Source organism: Lolium rigidum, chromosome 5 (assembly GCF_022539505.1).
Source record: "Lolium rigidum isolate FL_2022 chromosome 5, APGP_CSIRO_Lrig_0.1, whole genome shotgun sequence".
Taxonomy (NCBI): domain Eukaryota; kingdom Viridiplantae; phylum Streptophyta; class Magnoliopsida; order Poales; family Poaceae; genus Lolium; species Lolium rigidum.
Genome location: NC_061512.1, coordinates 254,132,776 through 254,156,003, shown reverse-complemented (window position 1 = coordinate 254,156,003; position 23,228 = coordinate 254,132,776). Strand labels below are relative to the sequence as shown.

The 23,228-nt window shown below is 40.3% G+C and overlaps 1 protein-coding gene across 1 annotated transcript; it reads right to left on the bottom strand.

Annotated features, from left to right (window-relative positions):
* Positions 1 to 1,951: 1,951 nt before the first annotated feature.
* LOC124652227 (structural maintenance of chromosomes protein 6B-like) lies at positions 1,952 to 22,465 on the bottom strand. Its single transcript, XM_047191251.1, has 28 exons — positions 22,322 to 22,465; positions 22,113 to 22,218; positions 21,817 to 21,950; positions 20,991 to 21,046; positions 16,855 to 16,941; positions 16,003 to 16,323; positions 15,161 to 15,280; positions 13,946 to 14,080; positions 12,224 to 12,300; positions 12,061 to 12,136; positions 10,647 to 10,721; positions 10,427 to 10,531; positions 8,221 to 8,387; positions 8,042 to 8,144; positions 7,578 to 7,690; positions 6,192 to 6,396; positions 5,999 to 6,127; positions 5,763 to 5,877; positions 5,339 to 5,424; positions 4,634 to 4,729; positions 3,809 to 3,945; positions 3,610 to 3,712; positions 3,070 to 3,149; positions 2,892 to 2,970; positions 2,704 to 2,761; positions 2,431 to 2,528; positions 2,251 to 2,345; positions 1,952 to 2,177 (listed from the first exon to the last, which is right to left on the bottom strand). The coding sequence occupies exons 1-28, from the start codon at positions 22,425 to 22,427 to the stop codon at positions 2,120 to 2,122; spliced, it is 3,120 nt and encodes a 1,039-aa protein (XP_047047207.1). The 5' UTR covers positions 22,428 to 22,465; the 3' UTR covers positions 1,952 to 2,119.
* Between the last annotated feature and the right edge of the window lie 763 nt (positions 22,466 to 23,228).

Genomic DNA, 23,228 nt, shown 5'->3' with positions numbered 1-23,228 from the left:
ACTTCATAAGATAAAGTAATGTTTGCTCTTTTTTTCATGCTGACTACTGAAAATTTCAGGTGCATAGATCATAATTCATTTTTTACTATTTGTCTGAAAGTCGTTATCATATAAACAAGGGGGGCTATTGTAGATCAGTTAGCTCCTTTCGGTAGTCTTGCGAAGCTCGTAAATTGTTAAAACTGCATCTATGGTGCAGTGAAGTAATATTAGCATAGTAGTAGTAGATGGACTACTTTCAGTGCATCTGTTTCAGGCCTGATTAGGTTGTCCTAATCTTTATTTTTAGAAATAATATCAGAATATGTCAGGGCTACATCATTATCAGACTCGGACAAACACAACATATTGCAACATAGAAGGATGGATACTCTTTGCAAGTTGAGGAGATTAGTGGCTTTGCAAGTATGGAGAGGTGTTCCCGTATATATTTCCATCTGTTAAGGTGGAAAGAAATCATAGCTGATCCGTATTATTTTTTAGGGGCTCAAACATGTGTTTTCTTGAGAACAAGTAAAATATTTGGATAACTTATCATTAAGCTGTTGTGTTCGCATATATACCAGAATGTCACCAGGCTTAGATTTCATCGGTGGCTTCAGAGTTTACTTACCGTATAGCAGGTTTGTGATGATTTTGTTTCCTTGTGCAATATCAAGCCTACAAATCCATGGAGGATGTTGCTCAGGTTAGAGAGAAAAATTTTGGGGTTAAAAGCGATGAGAACTTGTACACCAGCGGGGAGAAGACTTATGACGATGTTTTGGTAGGCAGGGTCATAGAGGATGAAAACTTGGACACTATCAGAGAAGATATGTTAATTTAGTCAAGATCTAATTGCCAAAAGATTCCTTCAGCGAATTTGTGCTTCGTCCGCAGAAACTATAGGCATTAATTCCAAATGATTTGAAAATATATATTTCATATGCCTTAGTTATGTACTTCTCAACGGAAGTTAAATTTTAAAACTCAAGTAGTATAATGGATGGGTGGCATGAGCAATCGATATGACCCAACTAAAACGTAATGTGCAGACTCGGAGGCCTAACATCGTCATACAAGCTTGTACTCTTAGGGGCGATGTATATGAAAGATATTACTTGAAACCATGTAAGATAATACTTGAAACCATCTCTAGGGTGTGAGTAATTTGTAATCTTACTCAATAGGAGATCTGTATTTTATGCTTATGTCAAATAATAGTTTTTTTAATTGAACTATAATTTAAGGAAAGCAAAATTTTATTCTTTTTTTGGAATACTATATGTCTTTCTACACAAGGAAATTTTTGTGTGTGTGTGGCAAGAAAAAATTTAAAAATAACCGTAGCAACGCACGGGCACTCAACTAGTTTATGTTGGAAACGGGACTGTACCAATCAAAATGGCGCTGGTCTTTTGAGGTGTCTCCATTATAAGCTGGGCTATTTATTCATAGCAGCTGACGGTGTAACTTGTATTCAGATTTATAACAGAGAAAAGACCTTTCGGTTCATAGAACCATGCCCAGAAATCCTCCATTCCCTCATGTAACGGTAAGGCAAGAGTTTGCCGAGCGTCCACTTGACAAAAGATATCCCGTACCTTGGTTTCGTCCAACGTACCAGTGACGGTATTAAAGTATTAAACAACTCGTTTACAGTTGTCAGAACATTACCTCGTGTCTGATTTTGTTACGACCAAAGTAATCCGTTGGACTCCATCGATACATCCTTCTGATCAAACGGCCGTGCGCTGTGTCAGACAGATGGACAAACGTCGTACGTATTTTTTTGACTGTAACGTCGTACGTATTGCAGGGTTCAACTAAAAGGGGTGGCACAGGCGCGACTGCATCAATCATGAGACAAGGCGGTAGCCGCCATGCACGTCCTTTCTGCCCTAACTGCCACATCCCATTTCTAGTCAGAGATGTCAGTGTGCCAGATAGCTCTAGATAACAAAACAAGTGCTGGTGTAAAGTCCCTGACTACGTTATGGCTATGTTTTCACTTCAAAACGAGCTATGTACAAAAGTAGGAACTAGCAGTTCTAGATAGATTCTGACCAAGGTGGACTCTAAGGCTACGAGATATACACGGTACTGACTACTGAGCACAGAAAGTCGCCCCAGTCCTGAGTCAACCGCGAGGGGCGGCCATCTGCTGCTTCTTGACCCGATCTCCAGGCTTCACCATGCTGAGGAAACATAGATGTTATGAGTATCTATTCAGGAAACTGGAAAGATTGCAACTAAGGGCGATTTTCAGACCTGATATCGTGTGGTGTTATAAATATCCACTGTGACCCTTGTGCAACAGCAAAATCTATGAGGGTGTCCAAGCTTATTTTGCGGCTTACCGCATCCTGCACAATTCAGATATCGCCAATAAGGTTTGATTTGCCATTAACTGGACACGATGGTTGACAAAGGACCAAAGATTACACTCACCATGAATACATCGAACTCATCCATGGCCCTGAAAGGTGCTTCTGTCATTCCATGAAGAGCTAAGGTGAAGCAAAGTGTCGAAAAAGATCGCTCTCCTCCTGGATCAAAGATACATAGCAGCAATTACAGTTATATCTAAAACATAGCTACGAGATACTAGGAAAAACAACTTGGTGGCAGATATTCTCAATGATAAATGATGTGTGAAAAATACAATCTAATTATAGTTATCTACACCACAGGTAAGAAAATACTAAGCAACTATATAGGCACCTGACAGTCCTCTAGTGTCTCTGACGGTATCACGCGATGCATCTTGAGGCATGGTGAGCTACATCAAATGCCATACAGAATTGTTAAGTAAATTGCTATAAAATGAGCAGGTGACTAGTGATGAGGCACAAATTCTAAAATGACCATGTACACACTAAAAGAGGGCAAATCTTATGAAGGATACACACCTCAACAGACAGAACTTTATTCTTGTAATCCACGTTGATGAATCCACTGATTCCTTTCTTCCCAAGGTGCTCATTGAACCTTTAAAATAGTATAAAAGGTGGTACAAGTCTCAGGACTAACAAATAAAAACCTGCAGAACATTAATGATAAACATCCAAGAATGGAACTTGTATTTACAGCCAAGTCAACTGTCGCTTCAAAAGGCCAGCATTTCTCTGGAACTTCTTCCATCGCATGTCCAATGCATTTTGACACGACTGCAAAGCAATAAACTTGGCTCAAAAGCAGACCCAGTACATAGTGCATTTCCAAGGGATACATCAGACCACACATACGGGTACTAGACTATTAGTAATATACTCCTAGTGAAACATTTAAAATTTTGACTACCAATATCAATTAGATTGGATACATCAAATCATATATTTAGAGACGTAGAGTTGTCTCATAAAGTACTTGCACAATATATAGGCTTTATAAATACATAAAAGTAGAAATTAGTAGTACAGATTGTGTTATGGAGACCACGTCCAAAACAATAGCTTGAGCTGGAGGCGTATATGCCTCAGTGTATCGAACATTACATATGCCTCAGTGTCCACAGCAAAGATTTATCAGTAGTTAGCAATTCAGCCAAATATTTCCTTCGACTGAAGCACTAGTAGGAAAAATGGGAAGTTGCATCATATGTTGGAAACCATGAAGTAATGAACTTACATTTAATTTCACTCTAAAACCTGCATAGAGCTGTTGCTTTTTAAAGATTTTCCGTTCCTTTTTGTCATGCAATGCCCTCAGATCATCTATGGACTCAGAATATCTGCTCAGATTATTAAATTATTATAAAGAAAAAAGGATGAAAACACATATGCCTCAACTTTTTTCTGCAACTAAAATCAAGTTGTTGGTTCCAAACCTTCTGCTTTCTTGATCAAGTCTATGTTTCAGTCTATTTATCTTAGCACTTAATTGTTCAGGAGTGGATCCAGCAACATGCCCCAGCGCTTCCAAATCACTCTCGGAGCAAATAACTGAAGCCTTCTTGAAGTACTCCTACAGGAATGCAAGGCCATCACAGGAGGTGTGAGTCTGGTAACATACGAAACTTGATATATCAAGGTGTTAGAAATGCTTCATAGAAACGGACAAAGCTTCAGCAATATAATCATTTTTTAGCTAAAAAATACTTCCAAAAATAAAGTATAACTGGTACGCATGGAACATCCAGCATTACTCTATTTGCATTACACAAATGCTAAGATGAAGAGATGAAGTTACTGTTTTAAGTTTAGCGACCATTCAAAGTGTGGCCTTTTATGAATATTATACTGCAAAGGGCATGATTTTGGTAGTTCTAGACCATCCTGAACCCTGATATGTCCATTCCAATAAGTAAAAAAATAAACTAGTTAGACCGTCACACTCTTGCTTTGTTTTTCATCTCGTCAATTAGCAAAATCAATACACGTAGCTTTTGTTTCTTCTTGCAGCACGTTGATTCTAGAGTGTTTAACACAGTATTTATGGTTTCATTTAATATTACCTCCGTTCCAAAATGTAATATATTTTGGAAAGCTAATTAAGTAATTTTTGGTTCTTTCAGCGATGGCAATTTTCAGGTGCACACTACCCATGCATGTAACTATAACAGAACACACTCTTGTACAGAAGATCCATATGGAAACAATAGTAGCTCAACAAAATGAAAATATATCCTTAGTGACAGTAACAGAACAAAGACCTGACGAAGCTGCTGAAGATTTTCATAATCTGCTTCAGCCATTTTGATATCAGGTAAAACTTTAGTTTTCATGAGACCTTCATAGTGAGTCTTCTCCTGGTTCACATTCAATGAAAGAACTACCGTCAGTACATACAAGATAGAGACAATTAAGCAATCAAAATTTTCTACTCCCTCTGTACCACTGAAAGTGACTGAGATTTGTCCAAATTCAGATGTATCTAGACAGTAAAAGCATATAGATACATTCAAATTTTGACAAATCTCAGACACTTTTGGTGGGACGGAGGAGTACTTTCTTCCGATAAGAATGGTCGACCAAGCTGCTGATGGTGATAATCTGTGTCTGAGACATAATTTAACAAAATTACATGGAATCATATAGGTAAGAGTTAGTGTCACACTCAAACGAAAATGTTACTATTATCCACTTCATATACAATATGATTATTATTCTAGGTGGATTGTCCACCTTCTCTCCATCAGTTCGGACTTTTGGTTCCACTGGTTGGTGCATGAAACTTAATGTGGTATCAGAGCAGCACATGGCAAGAGTAATCTCATTGGTTGTTTCATGATTCCATGAATTAAAGAATAGTGTTTCCAGTACAATCTCACCTATACTCAGAGTATAAAAGCCGAAGAAACGCAGACCTACAGTGGACTGTGTATCACATTAAGACTTTCGAATAAGGAGAAGCATACCTGCTGTGCAGCATCCAGTTTACGATTAGCAACATCTAATTCATCATTTGCGCTGCTAAAAGACCCTGTCTCCGCATTCATGGAATCTGAAATACAAAAAATACTTTTAGAGGCACAGAGAATAGTAACCACAGATAAAGAGGCAAAGCAAAAGTTCAACTTTCAGTCTCAGGCATTGAAAAGCATATTATGTAAAAGAAAATCTAGGCCACAAATATGATAAGAAAGAAACTTAAAACAGAGTTCTAGTGAACACAATAACTCCAAATTTCATGCTCCATAGCGATAACATCAATGTGTTCTAAAGCACAAAGTACAGGGGAGTTAACCAATGTTCCTTTGAACTAACATGACCAGATTAACAGCGTACATGCCAGCAGGAGATGGTAAAATCATCAATAGTGATATCGTGGAATTTCCATACCCATATAGGTCTTGTAAGACGCTTTGTTATCATTCACATCTTGTATAGTTGCTCTTAACCTTACGCTGATCTTCTGCAGTAATAGTTCTTTTTGCTCAATGTCAATCTTCCCTTGCTGCCAAAATAAGTAGCATGGCACAATCTATGAGGTTCTTGCGTAGATAATGAAGATCAGAATGTACTAGTGCAGCCAAAAGAGATAGATGGTTGCTCAAGAATAGGAAATGGGAGCAAACCTTTATTTCCTCCTCTAGTTCAGTAGTATCCACAGCAGTATAACTATTATTTTCAACAGAAGCTCTCTTGGCATCATCAAGATGCACTTTTTTATTCGCTAAACGATGCTCCTCGGGTACCCGTTTTCTCTACAGAACAGTATGAGAAGTTATGAGATAGCTCAAATGAGTTACACATCAGTAAAAAATTTACCTTCAAACTTGTTATTTTCTGTTCGATGTTTTGTTGGTCACTAACTAACTTCCTTCTCTGAGCGCTCTTTTCCGACTTTATTTTTTCAATACCATTAGCTTCATTTATCAGTTCAGCTATTTTTTCTCCCACTGAACTGCACAACCGACCAGCTCTTCTATTTTTGTATGGAGGAAGAATGGTCTGAACAGACCCTCTAGAAAACCTGGAAAAAAATTGAAAGGCAACATGATCATCAATTAATGAGCGTAAAATCGTACAACAATAAGATGCTACCTAGCATGCTGGTTTCTTTTATGAACGAAGTTATCTAGCAATTTGCATGATACATTATTTCCCAAAATATGTTCATGAATATAAAGTGCATCTGTAAAATTGCGTTGAGCACTAAAACACACAGGACATGACAATCAGGTAATATGAACTTACCTGATGTAGGATATTGCTTATCAGGTAACTACTAACTAGGGTTTGGTTGGCTACAATCCCAAAATAACTCTGATTTTAGGAAGTGTAGAATTGTGAATCGCAAATTCGAATCACGAACACCAGCAAATTGTGAATCAGGTCACTACTAATCCTGTGTGCCAACCATTCCCCTGCACCTACCTGGGGTTGCCGCTTGCCACTGTGAAACTCCGAAAAACTGACCTAGTCGATTTCACAAGATTGAAAGACGGTAAATCATCAAGCAGGTACAGAAAATGCATTGGTTGGCTGATCTCCCGCCAAACTAAACCAACTGAGCCAAGCGAGGACCTCATGCCAAGCGGCCCGTCTCCAGCCAAACTCGGCATAAGGTCCTTGCTTGGCTCAGGACACTGACTAGGGCACCCAACCAGGAGGCAACGCTGATGGATTGGTGGCTGCAGGCAAAGCAGGATACGGCAAAGCAGAGACGCAAGGGATGGCCTCTGCCGCCCTTCTCACAACGTGGATGATCTGGAAGCACAGGAATAAGTGCATCTTTAAAGGTACCCAACCCTATATCTGTGTCGTTGTTGCTAAGATCAAAAAGGAGGCCAATCTATGAGCAAATGCTGGCGCCAAAGGACTCCGAGCTGTGCTGCCATCAACTTGGGATGTACACTGGTTTACCTGTAATACTTGTATCATGCTTCCTGGGAGGATTGTAACTCAAACTCAACCTTTTCAATGAAATGAAACTCAAAGGTCCTTCGCATTTTTGCAAAATAAAAAAGTACAGCTGGGATCTGCAATTATACATAACATGTGGGGGCACATGGTGATAGAAATGCCCTTAGGATTCTAAAATTACTTATAGCGGGATTTACTATGGTAGAACAAAACTAAACTGCATCATATAACTAGGTAAATGGCTAAAATATTACCAAACTTAACATGAGCACCACCACCGATACTTACATTTTGTACCCATCAGCCGTATACACTTCCTTCATGTTTTGTATCCTAGAATCAAATGCAACAGATTTTCCCACTTCATAATCTCGAACCAGGACCTGCCTTTCAGCGTTGCCCTGAAACAAAGGAACTTTAGCAAATGTGCTCCAATAATAATATGTCAAACTGAAGCATCTGAACATTTCACTAGTTGCCCAGTCTAGCTGCCCAGTCTACTTGGATTCTGTAATTTCAAAATAATTATCTGTTCAGGGAATCAAATGTGCAGTTGTTGTAACTTTTCCATGCACTACAAATGCAGTCGATAATAACAGAAATCATATGGTTGAAATACGACATAGTGTAACCACATTCCAATTCCTTTATAATTACTCAAATTTGGTCCCCCTTGGTGTTTGGACATATGGTAGTTGGACCAATTTTTTAGACCAACATAGTAATTGTGTGAAGTTTATGTATTATCATACCTGGTCCACCAATACATTTACTACAGTATCATTTTCTGAATGAATAACTGAAAGTACTGTCGGGTGCTCTGTTGTAGGAAGTCTATGATCTGGAATCAACAACCTATAAAAAGTCACGAAATTAGAATTCATCAAAATAAACGGGAAAATTGAAGAAAATGTAAGGCCTTTAATCTTACCGTGGTCTAGTAAAATCATATATGATAATTTGAAGGTAACCGTAGTGCACTTTATTCGCACATTCCCGTAAAATTTGCAAATCCTTGTGACAAGAGACAATAAAAGCATCCAAAAGCCTCCCGCATGCGCAATCAACTGCCACAGACCAGAACTCACTAGCAAGTTTCTGCAGAACAACAAGCATTATTAAGGTTTGGAAGAAATAATGCAGCTATAAGCCTATAACCGTATATTTTAGAAAAGACAATACCATATGAAAGAACCAGCTTTATACCATTGATTTGTACTACACGTGCAGTACCCAAACTTTGACAAGGACTACAAGTATAATTACAACATCTTTCTATTTCTACGGGATTGACATAAGACAACAAATATATTTTGCATTCATGTTATTTGATGAAGATGTGAACCACCGGATCAAAGCCGGATGGATGAAGTGGCGCCAAGCTTCTGGCATTCTTTGTGATAAGAGAGTGCCACAAAAGCTAAAAGGCAAGTTCTATAGGACGGCGGTTCGACCCGCAATGTTGTATGGCGCTGAGTGTTGGCCGACTAAAAGGCGGCATGTTCAACAGTTAGGTGTGGCGGAGATGCGCATGTTGAGATGGATGTGTGGCCACACGAGGAAGGACCGAGTCCGGAATGGTGATATACGAGATAGAGTTGGTGTAGCACCGATTCCAGAGAAGCTTATCCAACATCGTCTAAAATGGTTTGGGCATATTCAGCGCAGGCCTCCAGAAGCTCCAGTGCATAGTGGACGGCTAAAGCGTGCTGATAATGTCAAGAGAGGATGGGGTAGACCACACTTGACATGGGAGGAGTCCGTAAAGAGAGATCTGAAGGACTGGAGTATCACCAAAGAACTAGCCATGGAAAGAGCCGCGTGGAAGCTTGCTATCCATGTGCCAGAACCATGAGTTGGTTACGAGATCTTATGGGTTTCACCTCTAGCCTACCCCAACTTGTTTGGGAATAAAGGCTTTGTTGTTGTTGTTGTTGTTGTTGTTGTTGTTGTTGTATTCATGTTATTTGATGCAATGAGAACAAATATGAAACAGTTACTCAGATGAACTGAAATCAACAGCAGAACTCAAGCAAATAGTTTAGATTTCCGAAGGCGTTAATTGCTGGCGCAGATCCTGTATTGTCAATGCGACTCGCCGAGTACTTTCCAGTGAGAGCAACATACCAACTAGCACAAGCTAACTTGACTAGATCGCTCCTGGCCAGTGCTTTCGACCAGAACAATGCCCACGTATGAAGCTGGCTTCAACTAGATTTCATAGGTAGTCAGACTAAGTAGGATTAGGGCTAAACCGCTATGCAACTTGGACATGTATTTGTGCTTATTTCCAACATAAAAGAATTTATTGGGTGAAGAACTCAGATACAAAGACCAGTCAACATCGGAGGCAGACTAGAGAGAAGATTTTGTGCACACAGGTGCACAAATATTTTGGTTTGCGTTTTGTACATCTCCAGATAATACCCAAAAATTTAAACGCATGCATCATGCTAAAACAAATGTGTCCGCAAAAAATTGTCCAAAAATTTGATCATATGTCTATTGTACAAACAAAGAGAAGATTGTGCTTATACTACAAAAGTTTAGTGTAATCTTATGCCTTCCTATGCAACACACAATTGGTCACAACTTTGCACGCTTTTTTTAAGGTCTCCATATTCTAACATGAAGCACATGTTTGAACTGTTTGAGATTCTTTTTAGATTCACATCTGAATCCTCAAAATCATGTGCACCAATTAGCACTCCGGCATTTCCAGACTTGCTTTACAGAGTCAACACAGGCTCTAGAGCAGCAAGAGATACTAGGAGAAACAAAGGACAGGTAATATCAATGCCCTGTAATGAAGTAGTACGATGGTTAAGAACTTTGTAGGAACCAACGCAACTGTTCTAGGAGAACACAGCATTGACATGAGGCTGGGAATAATAGTTAGGCCACCACCTGTTAAGTCGTGAATAAACAAATAGACAAAAGCTGACAAAACTAAAAGGATGTGCTATAATAGTACAAGTTGCCAACAAACCAGTGCAGACAGTTAAAAAAAGCAATATGGACTGACGAGTCATCAAATTTTCAATCGCATCAGGTACTTCTCATGGTATTATCAATAATCAGCATATTCAAGACTAACCAATCCGAGACAAGAATCAAGATAATCAGCACTTCCATACCAGATGAGCTCCTATCGGACCAATAGGTGGGTTTTTGAATCGTCTGTAGCTACTCTCAATTGTTTCCAAGAGGTTCAGAACTCTTTGTCCCCCAAATGCGGTCACCTAAGATGAAGCATTAATTGCATGTAAATAGATGTTAGAGAGCAGTTGCTACTAAAATCACCAAAAAAGAGTGTGTACTGCTTGGTGGATACCATAGACTAAGAGAGAATATAACCTTATTACTTTGACGGTGTTGAAGATCATTAATTTGAGATTTCAATTGTTGAAACCTGCTATCGTTTTCAGTTATCTGTGAAAGAAAGTGTAGTGTCATGAATGGTACAAGAAGACACATTTTCAGACTTTCAAAGCAGACAAAAGTTGGCCAAGTACACACACACAAAATATAGAAGACTTGTGAACTTCAAATGGTGCATACTGCAGATATTTATAAGTGGTGCTTTTCAGATGGATAGTACATGACCATTTCTTCAATCGTACCTAACCAAAGCTCATACCGAGCTTTAAACCATGTGAACACACAAGATTTTAATAGTTACTCGAACTTTGAGCTGGATGTACTAAAAGGGAGAGAAATCCATGTCATGTGCAGGTGATTTGGAATTTTTAATGGATCTAATCAGAATTCACTTGGACCTGGAAAATGTACACTTAAGTCTAATTATTAGTGTGCGGCGCCAAATTCTGCCGCTCTGTTAAGTACTAGGAATCAGAAAGAAGTAAAACATATGAGAACCAGTAAAAAGAGATAAATACTCTCTACAAGTAAGGCTATCCAGAATACACGCTCTCTATGAATAACACTACACATAATTACATTATCTAGAATACATATCACTACTCATAATTACAGAATACACGTTCTCTATGAAAAACACTATACATAATTACATTATCTAGAATACATATCACCACTCACTCATCGCCACTGGTCAACGGCAACCTGCCAAGTGCCAAGGCCCTGTCGGGGAATGAGTGTGGCCATACAAACATATGAGCATAGCAGCAAGCTAATGTCTCCTCTGTCGGCTCCAGTAAATGAAAGCATCACAGTGAATTCACTTACATCTAACGTGAGTCAACTCTGTGTCACGTCATATTTTTTGTTCTGCAGTATAGCACAGGCGTCTTACCACTAGGTATGGAGACAATTTCTCCAGTCAAATACATGTGTTCAAAAGTTAGTGCAGATAAACTATTTCTACATTGACAAAACCTGTGAAGACTGAACGAAGAGGGCCACCCATGATCGATTGGATTCAGCAAATAAAGTTGGAGCGGACCTACATCTGTCGGTGTGGATCTCACAATAAGACCCATTAATAATATCTTGATGAACATCTAGGCCATAGGCAAATGGTAGAAGTGGGTCCATCTGAACAAATACTTCTGTAATATAAAAAATAAAATTCATATTTATGGTTTAAGGACCTTTTCTTTAGCAAGTGTTTTGGGTCCGAAATGGGTCTTATTGTGATTGAAGTGGACCGAGTAACATTATAAGTTTTATTGTCCTTCCAGAGTTTAAAGTTTATTATGCAGGAAAGCACAATAGAACTAGAATGAAAGCCTACTCCAAAAAAGTCATCACCATGTACTAACAGTAGTTGACATTGAGTTTAAAATACCTCTTTTGTAATGTCAGTGATAGATTTTTGAATGCCTGATAATTCTTCAGAGAATTTTTTTTCCTCCTCTCTTAACCTGAATGACATAGAAGGCGGCATCAAATAACCAAGAACTTACACTTGGTTGTAGTTAAAGCATAAATAAGCAGGACAATTGAATAACCTTGTAACACTTGAATGAAGATTATCAATCTCTCCTTGAATTGTCTTGATGTCTTCCTCAATTTGAGATGCTTCAGCCTTTAGATTGATAATGAAATGATTCAGACAGAATAACGATACTGGAACATATAAAGCCAAGGAAATACAAACGAAATCAAGAGGTGTGCAACACTATAGTGAAAATCTTTCGGAACAGCTGATGACAAGGTTCACACATTACTTGAACTTTTTAGGAGATAACCCCACTAAACTTGACCAAGGCGAGCAGTTAGCACTTGAGAGTAGGCATATAACTAGTGATCAGAACAAGGAAAAGAACAAAACAACACAGTGCCATCAGCTACGTTCTATACAAATGACTTAGAAAGACCTAAATATTTGGGTCCAGCAGTTCCATTGCCAAGAACATGTCTGGTCTCTTTAGTTTGCTTGATCAGCATATTTCATCCCTTCTAACTTAAAACTGAATAACTCATACGTTTAACTTCTTCTGAGGAAAAGGTTACCCTCTCATTTGACAAATTTAGATATGAAATGATCATAATTAGCTATTTGTCAAACCCAAAAATATGATTTGACCAGTTAACATGTGACATGTACCCATTATGCATCAAGAATACAACACTGAGATTTTTTTCTAGGGGTCAAGTCAAGCCAATAAGCCACCCGTATGAAAGAAATATCATGGCCATGTACCATTTTGGTTTGTAGCCACGTATTAGGGCATTTGGTAATGAATTAGGGCATTTTGGTTTGTAGGCACATATTACCAAAATGTTAGGCAGAGAAGTTCAGTAATTGTTTGGTTACCGTCACGATAGTTGCATACCGCACTTTCTTAGATTTTTATCCCACCTATCATAGACTCTGGTAGCAATTTTTTACTCTGCACAACCAAGTTGACCACTATTGTGCACTGTCCTCCATTGTCTGGCAGCTGCCTAGGCCTCTAGGCAAACTGCTTAAGTTCTTTTTTGAGCTGAAAACTGTAGGGGAGGCCCCGACAGTAAAAAATTATTAAAGAGACAAAACATGTACAAGGAAGACAGGACGAGGGAATATACAGAAGGGCTTAGCCCGGGTATAACCAAAGAGAATTACAAAGCGTCTAGCCAGGCTACAAGATAAGATTTTAGATCATCCTTCATTCTGTAAGAAAGAAGGAAGAGGTCTCTTTTGAAGAAAAGGACCAAGCCCTAACAGTAGTGTAGCATTGTCAAAAATAAGAGCATTCCTACTGCTAGATCCTCAAGTGCGATGTTGATGGAATGCCAACATTGCCTACTGAAATTACACTTCCAGAAGAGATGATCCATGGTTTCCAATAAACCATCATCACATAGGCGGCACATGCAGTTCCTCCTAAGCATATCCTTCGTGTTTAGGCGGTCATTGGCAAGAAGCCAGAAGAAAGATTTGATCCTTGGTGTGCACTTTGATTTCCAGATCCAAGGAGAGAAAATGGGGGCCTGAATATGTTCAAAATTGAGTTTGTATATCTTGTTTGCAGAGAAACGAGTACCCCAATTATATGACCAAATGTTACTCTCATCGGCCCTCTGAGAGGATCTTGTCTGGTTTATAAGGGTCATCAAGCTCGAGGATATTCTTCACCAAGGCTAGCTTATCAATAGCAAAAGACTGCCTAAGTTCTTTGTAACACTATCTGCTACAGATTGCTTGAAGGTACACCTTTTGCATGGGGTTTCAAAGAGCGGCTCACCTGGGTCGACTGCATATGCTGTGTTCTAAAATCATGAAGTTGTGCCTGCAATTTCTTTAGCTGGACATTCATTTTCTCCAGCAAACGTGTACCACGCACATGCTCTGCCTCTAGTTCTATCGTCTGCTTCACAACCTGTAAACAAAAGGAACATGGACAGTTGGTAACAAAGAAAAGTGAAGTCACAATCATTTCCATCCCAACAATAGCAGATAGCTCGTACTCAGGTTTAACTGTTATAGAAATAATATCAGGCATTATGCTTAAATTGACAGCACTACCAATCTAACAAATTTAATATTTCTAAAGAAAACATTGTGCCCCAGTGACTTGCTTTACACATACCCATGCCCAACCATAATACTAGAGCCCACCCCCTCAGAATGCGTCCTCCATTTAAAGAGCCCATTTTTATCCAGAATGGAGTTTTTTTTTTTGAAATTCAGATAATGTATTGATAACGATCAGTGGCATGGAGATTAAGTTGGTCATAAACCGAGAAAACTTAACAGGGACCATGATATCCCTGGTGTTAATGTCTTGACGATCAGTTAGTGAGGGTATTCACTCAGAAATGAGGAGAAAGTGATATTGAATTTGTGCACATGTTACATTTTCAAACAGGACTAGAAACTTAGTAATCCTTGTATTTCAAGCAGAATTAGTACTAAACAAAAATAAGCTGCCAGCAATAGGAATCCCAACACTTCTGAGTAGCAATATTTAAGGTAATTGTTGTGACAGTGTGACACAGGTGAAATGAACATATTAGTAAGCTAAAATTTATTTTAGATTTAGTGCTGCAAGAATAACCACAAAGGGAACTAGACATAATGATAACTAATAGGCCTACTAAACACAGGAGACGCAAGGATGTGACAGCCAGAAAATAGATTATGGCCATCATTTTATACTTCCATGTACAACGACAATAGAGCTGCATGCAGGCTCTACCTCCTACAGTTTCAAATATGTGTGCTGTGAGGGGAGGTGGGTTTTGATTATGCATGCGTTTCCCAATCATAACTGTTCTTTTGGGATCCAACGAGAGGCCAGCGATTTGTTTCCCAGAGTAGCGGGTGTGGGGCATACGGCCAGGAGCATCAGACGGCCAAGAAGGCTCTAGATGCATGATCAGACAGCAGAAGTCGCTCAGGTCATGAGAGCTTCCTCTTGTCCCATTTATAATATCCCTAATTCCAACTACTCACATACCTCAGCAATCTTGTCTTCCATACTTTTTTTCATCATGTTCACTTCACGAGTCTTATCCCTCAAAGAGTTGACGATTTCTTCCTTTTCAATTAGTTCTTTCTTCAGTTCATCTATGGCGGCCTACAAGATATGGAAATACAATTTGGTAAATGAACAATCAAAATTTAAAACCACAAATCCGAAAAAATGTTAATTTAAAATGTGTGATTTCAAGCATAACTATACAGTTCACATGGAGCAGGGTAACAAATAGCTGCTAGAACAAATGAAGCTTGACAAATGGTGTTATCTTCAACAGGATTGTTGACAGATGATGAATTCAAAGTGGCCAAGAAAGAATGACTACACGAGGTTGAAGACGTAGTACTCATAAGAAAATGTTGCTAATCACTAGGAAAGAGTGTGAATTGTGATAAGCTATTAACTTGTAGGGAGTAATATATAGAGAATAAAATGGTTGATACAGATTCCAATAAGGGCAATGGTTTTGTCACAATACTGTTGTAATTCACTCCATCACCAATATAAACAAGTGAAAATTCAGCACATGTAAAGAAATCCCTTCTGAGTCCATTTTGGACTGCAAATGGAAAAACAGCTAGTACACTTCCAAACAAATTTGATAAAATATTGACCAACAAATATCGATTTCTTCCTGACACTAAATTGAATTATTCGTGAAGTGGAACTATTTACCAGTTTTTTACGCAGTAAGGTAGGACTCTCTACCTTATGGATTGCATGGATTTTCATGTTACATTAAATGGTCACACAGAAGCACAATGGTTCCTCAGAGGATACGATGGCACAATGGACTTCAGAGTAAAAAGGTCACAACTTACTGTACTTCGATCAATTCTTTCTTGGCATGCAGGAATTCGCTCTTTGAGTTTCTGGAGTTTCACTGTTTGTTCCTCAATTTGCTTGTCGACACCATAAACCCATGACCAAGCTAACTTCTTCTTCAAATTATCAATATCATGTGCTATCTCTTCTATGTGTTCCATATTCTTTATCTTCTCTCGCAATTCATCAAGTTCTCTCATCACTGGCTTAATTGACTTCTCCAACTCTTGAACAATAGAGTCTGCATTGTTCAGCTGATCTCTTATTGTCTCAAGCAACTCATTTACTTGTTGAAGAAGAGTAGCCTTGAAAAAGAACTGCAACAAGACATAATGCATAAACAGTAAAATAACAAGAACAGTGTTCGGAGTTATATCAGACGAAGAAATAGAGTTTGTACAGGTATAAGGCAGAATGATGAGCTTAATTCAACAGCACCACTGCATTATTTAGCACTTGGGCTCAAGGGTCATACTGTATGAAATAGTAAGCTGTCAAAAGATATCTGGCATGACATTGAATACATTGAGTGTCATGTTCTCATCAAATCATGATCTATTGAAGTCTATAGAAAATGCTAATAAGTTATGTGCAAAGCTGGAAACCCAAGAGGTAGATGAGAATGCAATGGCAGTATTATTATCCAACTGACAAACAGACAGCACGCGTCACAACACGACTGAATACATCTAGAAGTGACCAAAATAGCATAGGAAGCCCAGAGAGTAGGACTATACAAATTCATTCACGTCCATCAAACCACAGATGTTCCAATGCATAAAATAAATTTTCGGAAAGCATACATATTGATATAATGGTATCAGCAGAAAACTGAAAGAACTGATTACCTTAAACTTATCCTTGTCATTTCCTGAGTGCAGGAATTCTCTACTTTTGTCTTGACTCATGATTACACAAGGATTTTCAACATCAATCTGAAAAGTTGCATAGCATCAGGATGTGGAAACATAACAAAATTCATTACATTAAAATAAGATGCCACAGAAAGGTATAAAACAAATACAGTTCGAGATCCACATCACAAAAGATTGAATAAATGCCGAAAGATGGTGGTGAAACCCTAATAGAATCCAACTGGACCACCATGCTTATCATAACAAGTACTGATGCCGCAACTGCTTACCCTCCAAGGTTCTTAAGATAAGTTAACTGCTGTACCTGTAGACTAGTGGTGGAGCTTGAACGATGCCAAATCATACTACCATGTAAACAAGTTGGATTTTGTGCCCCCATTAGCTCAGAAAGGAGATTCGCGTACTGATATATGTATAAAAAAACTACTCCAAAACAAGAGAACTGTACCCAAATACACTCACCCAGGTAGAAGGGCCATCGAATGGGTTCAATGGGTAGTAAACAAATTCTGCTTTAGGCAAGTTGCTGCTCTTCAGGAGGTTAAATTGGTTCAGAGGAATCAAGTAGTTGTGCCAAGGTATATTCCTAGTAGCTGAATTATATCAAGAGGAGATGTCAAGTGAAAGGATTCCTGATTGGACTCATGCTACGTTACATGGAAGTAGCCATCGATGAAGATCGCCACAACCAGAGCCCTTACTGCACACGTTTTGAATGCAATTCAATTTATTAAAGAAAAGAAAATATATTGGCTTGACCACAAGAGAACCAGGAAAAGGCTGTACTTCTAGTTTTTGTTTGTCCCACAGAAGTAACTTATGCAAGAAAGTGCAAACACAAAAATAAAGTCCGCGCATTCCTGTTTTACTTCCTTTTGTGTTTACCCAAAATATATACGGAGTATATCTATATAAATATAGAAAGCCCAAATGGGGCACCATGGTGCCTAGGCAGAATGCATCATGACCGTACGATTGCATCGTGAGTGCCAGATTGCATCGTAGGTGTACAAGGAGTGCACTTTCCAAATATCAAAAGGAGAGACAAATCACTTCCCAGTTTGGTGTGCAGGTTTCATTTATGATTCATGGTGGCCAGGCACCATGGTGCACCAGTTAATTTATACTTGTTTGTTGTTCAAGTTTTGGAGTTGCCTGCGCTACTATGAAACCATGTTATGTGGCATGTAAAATTCAAGTTATGTTTTGACTGAGAACGCTGCTGCGAGTTTCAGGGTAGAAACCCGTAACCGAGTTTCGAGGTAAGCTTGTCAAAAGTCCCTTGCCTTGCTGCGTGAGATCATCTTCTAGATTGGTCCTCATGTGCTGAATCTTAAGGTTCAACTTCTCTACTTTGTGTACAGCGCGTGCTCGGTTCAAGGGTTGGTCTTCAACAAGTATGACTAGCGAAGATGCGACCCCATGGTGTAAGGGGGGATGAGGTGAGGTGCTTGTGCTACTAACTAATTGCACACTTATGCACACAAAGGTATGGTTGACAACAGTAACCCCATAAATACAAAGGCATGGTCCAGGGCCAGACGTGATAAAACTGAACTGTGATGGTGCAGTTAGAGAGGAGCAGGGTATTGCAGGAGGTGGAGGTGTTGCGAGAGATGCATGGGGTTTTAGGGCTGCGTGGTGTCACGTTTACCAAGGCATCTCGGATCCTCTCTGTCGAAGCACTTGCCTTCAGAGATGCAGTAGCCTTTGCAAAGCAACATGGTTTTGTGCGAGTCATCTGTGAGTCCGACTGTGCAGAGTTGGTGAATCTGTGGAGAGGAAGGAAGACACAGCACTCGGCTTTAGCCCCTATGTTAAGCGAAATAGACGAGATGAGCTCCTCTTTTGAGCTCTTTGAGTTTAGTTTTGTGGGTCGTAATGCACACAAGGTAGCTCATGAGTGTGCACGCTATGCTTGTACACAGGTAGAGAGTAGGTCTTGGGATGATCCCCCAGATTTCTTAGAAAACAGTCTTAGGACTGATTGTAATCCAGACCAAAGCAGCAGGTTTTCAGACGCACTCTTTTCCTTCCAGGGTACCGAAGGGGGCTGGGAGGTTTTTAATGAGGCGGGCCTGTTGGTTAATCTAGCGTGTCTCTGAATAAGTGTCAAGTTTCAGTTAGTAGTGTCTTTGTTTTCCGTCAGTTAAATTCAGTTAGGATCAGCTATTTCCTAGGATCTTTCAGATAGGTGGTAGACCCGATCCTGCCCTGTATACTCTACTCGGTCTCCTGAGCGTGGGATGGCACGTTCGGATAATGGGGATCGTGGTACCAGACACGATCGTTCCCTTTGCATAATAAAAGGAAGGAAAGATAAGCAGAAAAGTTGCGAGGTTGAACGCAGGCAAAACCCATCGTGTTCATCTCTGTTCTTGTTTCTCTTGTGTGCTAAGTCATGAGAGAGAGAGAGCAGGGCTACAGGGCCTGTTAGCTTAATTTTAATATAATGTTTTACGTCAAAAAAAAAATACAAAGGCTTGCTTGACAATTTTCCAATCCCTCGGATCCTCCCCTGGTCAATGGCGGTGAGTTGATTGACCAAGGCCTTCCCTTACGACGATGGAATTTCTTCCATTGGCAAGACTTTGTTTGTCTCCTTCAACTTTAAAGCTCTGCACTTCCAAAAAACTTTAAAGCTCTGCACATAGGAAGGCATAGTTGTGGACCAACTGGACTGTGTCACACCATCCTTTCCCACTGGTTTGGTATTTTCGGTTTTTAAAATAAGATATGTAAAACTAATGACCAAATTAACCTGCTATGCAAGAGGAACCGATACATTGGGTGGTCGATAATCAGTTCGATTTTTGGTCTTAACCAAATTGACTGATACCCATTTGCATGCACACACCTAGAATTGTACGTGTACACACATAGAGAACAAAAGTGCATCTCTATGCATGCAGCTAGGAGGCAGTTGTACACAAACTAGCTAACTTTTTAAAAATAAAATACCACAGTAGCATGTAACAGCTGTACACATGCAGATTAAGAGGGCATCTGATATCTGTGCATGTCAGCAGTGTTGCAGTATTAAAGACACTGCACTCTGCACAAGAGGCCACTTGTTGGGCTGGGAGGTCGCACTTGGTCCTTATGATTTACAGGGTTTGGCACTTGGGCTTAGTATATCAGTTACTTTGATTAATTCAATTAATCAGACAAAAAAAATACCAAACTTAATTATGGTTTTTCCAACATGTCACTTTGGAACAGAGATTAACCTGGTAATTCGATTTTGTGGTTCGGATGGCTTTGGGGTTTTCCTGTCCCCCCCCCCCCTGCTGGGGCGTGAAGAGTGGACATGTCCAGGCTAATGGCAAAGGCTAAGGAAGGAGGTTCCAGCTGGCTTTTAAATTTCCTCGCGACAGTAGCAGTGCCCATCTGCAGGTTCGAAGGAGGCAGATAGCAGCACAGGATTTGGTTTCTCCTTCAGATGGTCTCTACTTGTATCCCTTTCTTTTCCTTAGACCCCCGACTTTGGTGATGAGCTTGAGTCAACCCCCCTTCCAATTCCTACCCTAGTGTGTAACATATATAGATCCAGTCTTATAAATATAGGACAAATATGTTAACAGTCAGTGAGTTTGTTGTGTCTTTGCAACCACGTTCAGTGAGTCTGGAACTCTGGATCCTAAGGAGATAGGCATGAGTATAGGATGAGCTGTTAGATTGTGAATATACTACGATGGAGCTTGCATCACCATAAAATGCCATCTTGTGTGCCTCATGCATGAGTAGAGAAAGAACAATATGTATGTTCTCTCCATGCAACAGTTCAGCGGAAAGACGCAACAAGGAGCAAGTGGGGAGAGGAATGTGGAGGGAAATGTGATAGCAAAGCGGACCAATAGTGTACCAGCAGTGGAGCAAGAGAAAGTCTGGGAGGAGGAAGAAGATATGGTGTCTTCTTGTGGTTGTGTTAATATATCTTCTCACACACTTTTTTTTGTAGCAACTCGTGCAAAGGTACAGGGAGGACAAGAAGATAAAAAGGTCCATCAGTTCTCTAAACTTAATACACAAAGCAAAGAGAAACAAACGACTGAGTAAGAGAAACATAGCCACCCAAAAGAAATATTATCAGCAAACAAGCAACTTACATTGAAATGCTCGACTATCTCATTGAGATCGTCTTTGCGATGCGCCACCTTCTTCCCTGATACAGAACATGCGAACATAATTGGCACAGTATAATTTAGCTTTCTAAAAGGCTTACATTTTGGAACAGAGGTAGTATGTTTGTAACAGAAATTGTGCAGTCAGTAAACACAAATATAAAAAAGCTTTTTATTGACTATTATGGTAAATTTACAGCAATCGTCCATTTTTTCAGAAATCTTTTGCGGTACCAGCATATGAAACTAAGTGCTTTCCCACGAAAACAATAAGTGTTAGTAGTGTTTCTTTTCATGCCTGACTAGCCATTAGCAATCTATGGATGCAACATGTATAGCTGGAACAGATAAAGGTTATCCGAGTATAAGGTGAAAAGGCAGATTTTCTGCAGTTATGCAAACATGTACAGTAAAAAATCAAGCACAAGGAAAGGAACACGTAGGTCTTTTGGCAACATGGAAAGCTGAGACTACTAAGCTATGGAAGGTGTGTTTGATACTGAAAATTGAGGTAGCCACTAAACAGAATAAAGATATGAAGCAGACAGACAAGGAACATTAATCAAATAAGAAATGCAACAGTCTAAATGTGTCAGCTTTGAATAGGAAACTGCAACTAAGAAATGAGAACTCTAACAGGTCAATACAACTACCCAAAAAACAACACAAGTTACCAAAGTGAGAACTGAAACCTAGAGTAGTAAATTTGACAGTTAAAACAGAATGTGAAGAATTTTACGCATGAAAGTTATTATTATTATAGGCAGACAGCACCAGCAATTGGGGAGGAAGATGGATCAAGTATCGCTACCATGTTGATCCTTTAAAAGCGTAGAACTAGTTGACTCGGTAATCCTGCGCTCCAATATGATTAAGTTCCCGTATAGTTCAGGCTTGAACGCGTCCTCCCCTTGGTTGTTGATATCAACAACAACTGTTGCATGACTGCAATTTAGATTCGAGAAAAGAGACTAGATTACAATCGATCACGTGATAGAGAGATAACATAATGAGAGAGTAAAAAATAAAAACAATTAACCACAGATTGTTCAGTGATTTGGAAAATGAGTAAGGATGTGAGCGGGGGTACGGGAGGCGGACGCAAACCTGCAACCGGTCTTGATGAAGTCCTTGAGCGCGGCGGCCCGCTGCGTGCTCTTGGCGCGGGAGCCGAAGGCGATGCACAGCGCCGTTAAGATGGCGCTCTTCCCGCCTGCGCGAGCACGGAGAGGAGAATCACATCACATCGATGCGAGAGAGAGAGGAAGGGGGAGAGAGAGAGGGGGGCTAGGGTTTGAGCGGAGGCGGGGGCGTACTGCCGTTCTGGCCGGTGATGAAGTTGACGTGCTGGGCGAGCTCGATGTGGAGGCTGGAGTGGCACATGAAGTTCTCCAGCCGGATGCGGGAGATCGTCCCCGCCATCGCCGTCGCCGGCGGTTCCGAGGATGGAGGATTTGGGGATGGTTCTGATGAGGGGTTTGGGGGGTTTTTTTTTTGTGGGCAGATTTTTATGGGGTTTTGGTGTGGTGGGCGGTTCCGTGGGCGGGAGAAAGCCCGCCAAAACTGCGGAATGTGCGGGGTGTGGGGCGGGCCAGCGTGGGTCGGGAGTCGGGACACTGCTATATGCCGCGCCCACGGCCCACGGTAAGTTTCGGCCCAATAATCGCTCCGCCGAAGCAAAAGAACTTTTTTTTGAGGGAGCGGAAGCAAAAGAAGTTGTTTGTTTCACACTTTCACTGCGTGTAGATTTACAAAGCGTGTTTGGTTGGGTCGTTCAAAAAAAAAACGTGTTTGGTTGGGGAGTATTAGAGCATCTTCAACACAATGCCGCCGAAGGCGCCGGCGAGGAAGATGCGGGCGAAGAAGACGAAGCCGCCGGGCATGTCGAACGCCGAGTGGGTGGCGGACGAGAAACGGCGCGAGGTGGAAACAAGCGCCAGAGCGGAGAGGGTGAAAAGAGCCGCCGTCAAGAGGGCGGCGGCGGCCCAGGACGAACAAGCGAGGATGATCAGCATGGCCCTGAGCGGCGGCAGCGTGTTCCCCGGCCAATGGCCGACGCAAGGTACAACCAGTTCCCCGTCGTCCTTCTCCCCTTCGCTGTACTCGCCGTCGCCGACTTCCGTGTTCCAAGAGGGCGCCTGTAAGCATTGTGTTTATATGAAGGAATATTCCATAGGTACTACTTGTATTCCATGTGTTGGATTCAAGTATGGATGCCATGAA

What these genes read in the sequence shown, in the direction of transcription:
- LOC124652227 (XM_047191251.1), bottom strand. Translation starts at nt 22,427, where the DNA reads ATGGCGGGGACGATCTCCCGCATCCGGCTGGAGAACTTCATGTGCCAC. An exon ending in TTCATCAAGACCGGTTGCAG is followed by an intron (nt 21,951 to 22,112) that starts GTTTGCGTCCGC and finishes TCTAAATTGCAG; the next exon opens with TCATGCAACAGTTGTTGTTG. An exon ending in AACACCGTCAAAGTAATAAG is followed by an intron (nt 10,532 to 10,646) that starts GTTATATTCTCT and finishes GCTTCATCTTAG; the next exon opens with GTGACCGCATTTGGGGGACA.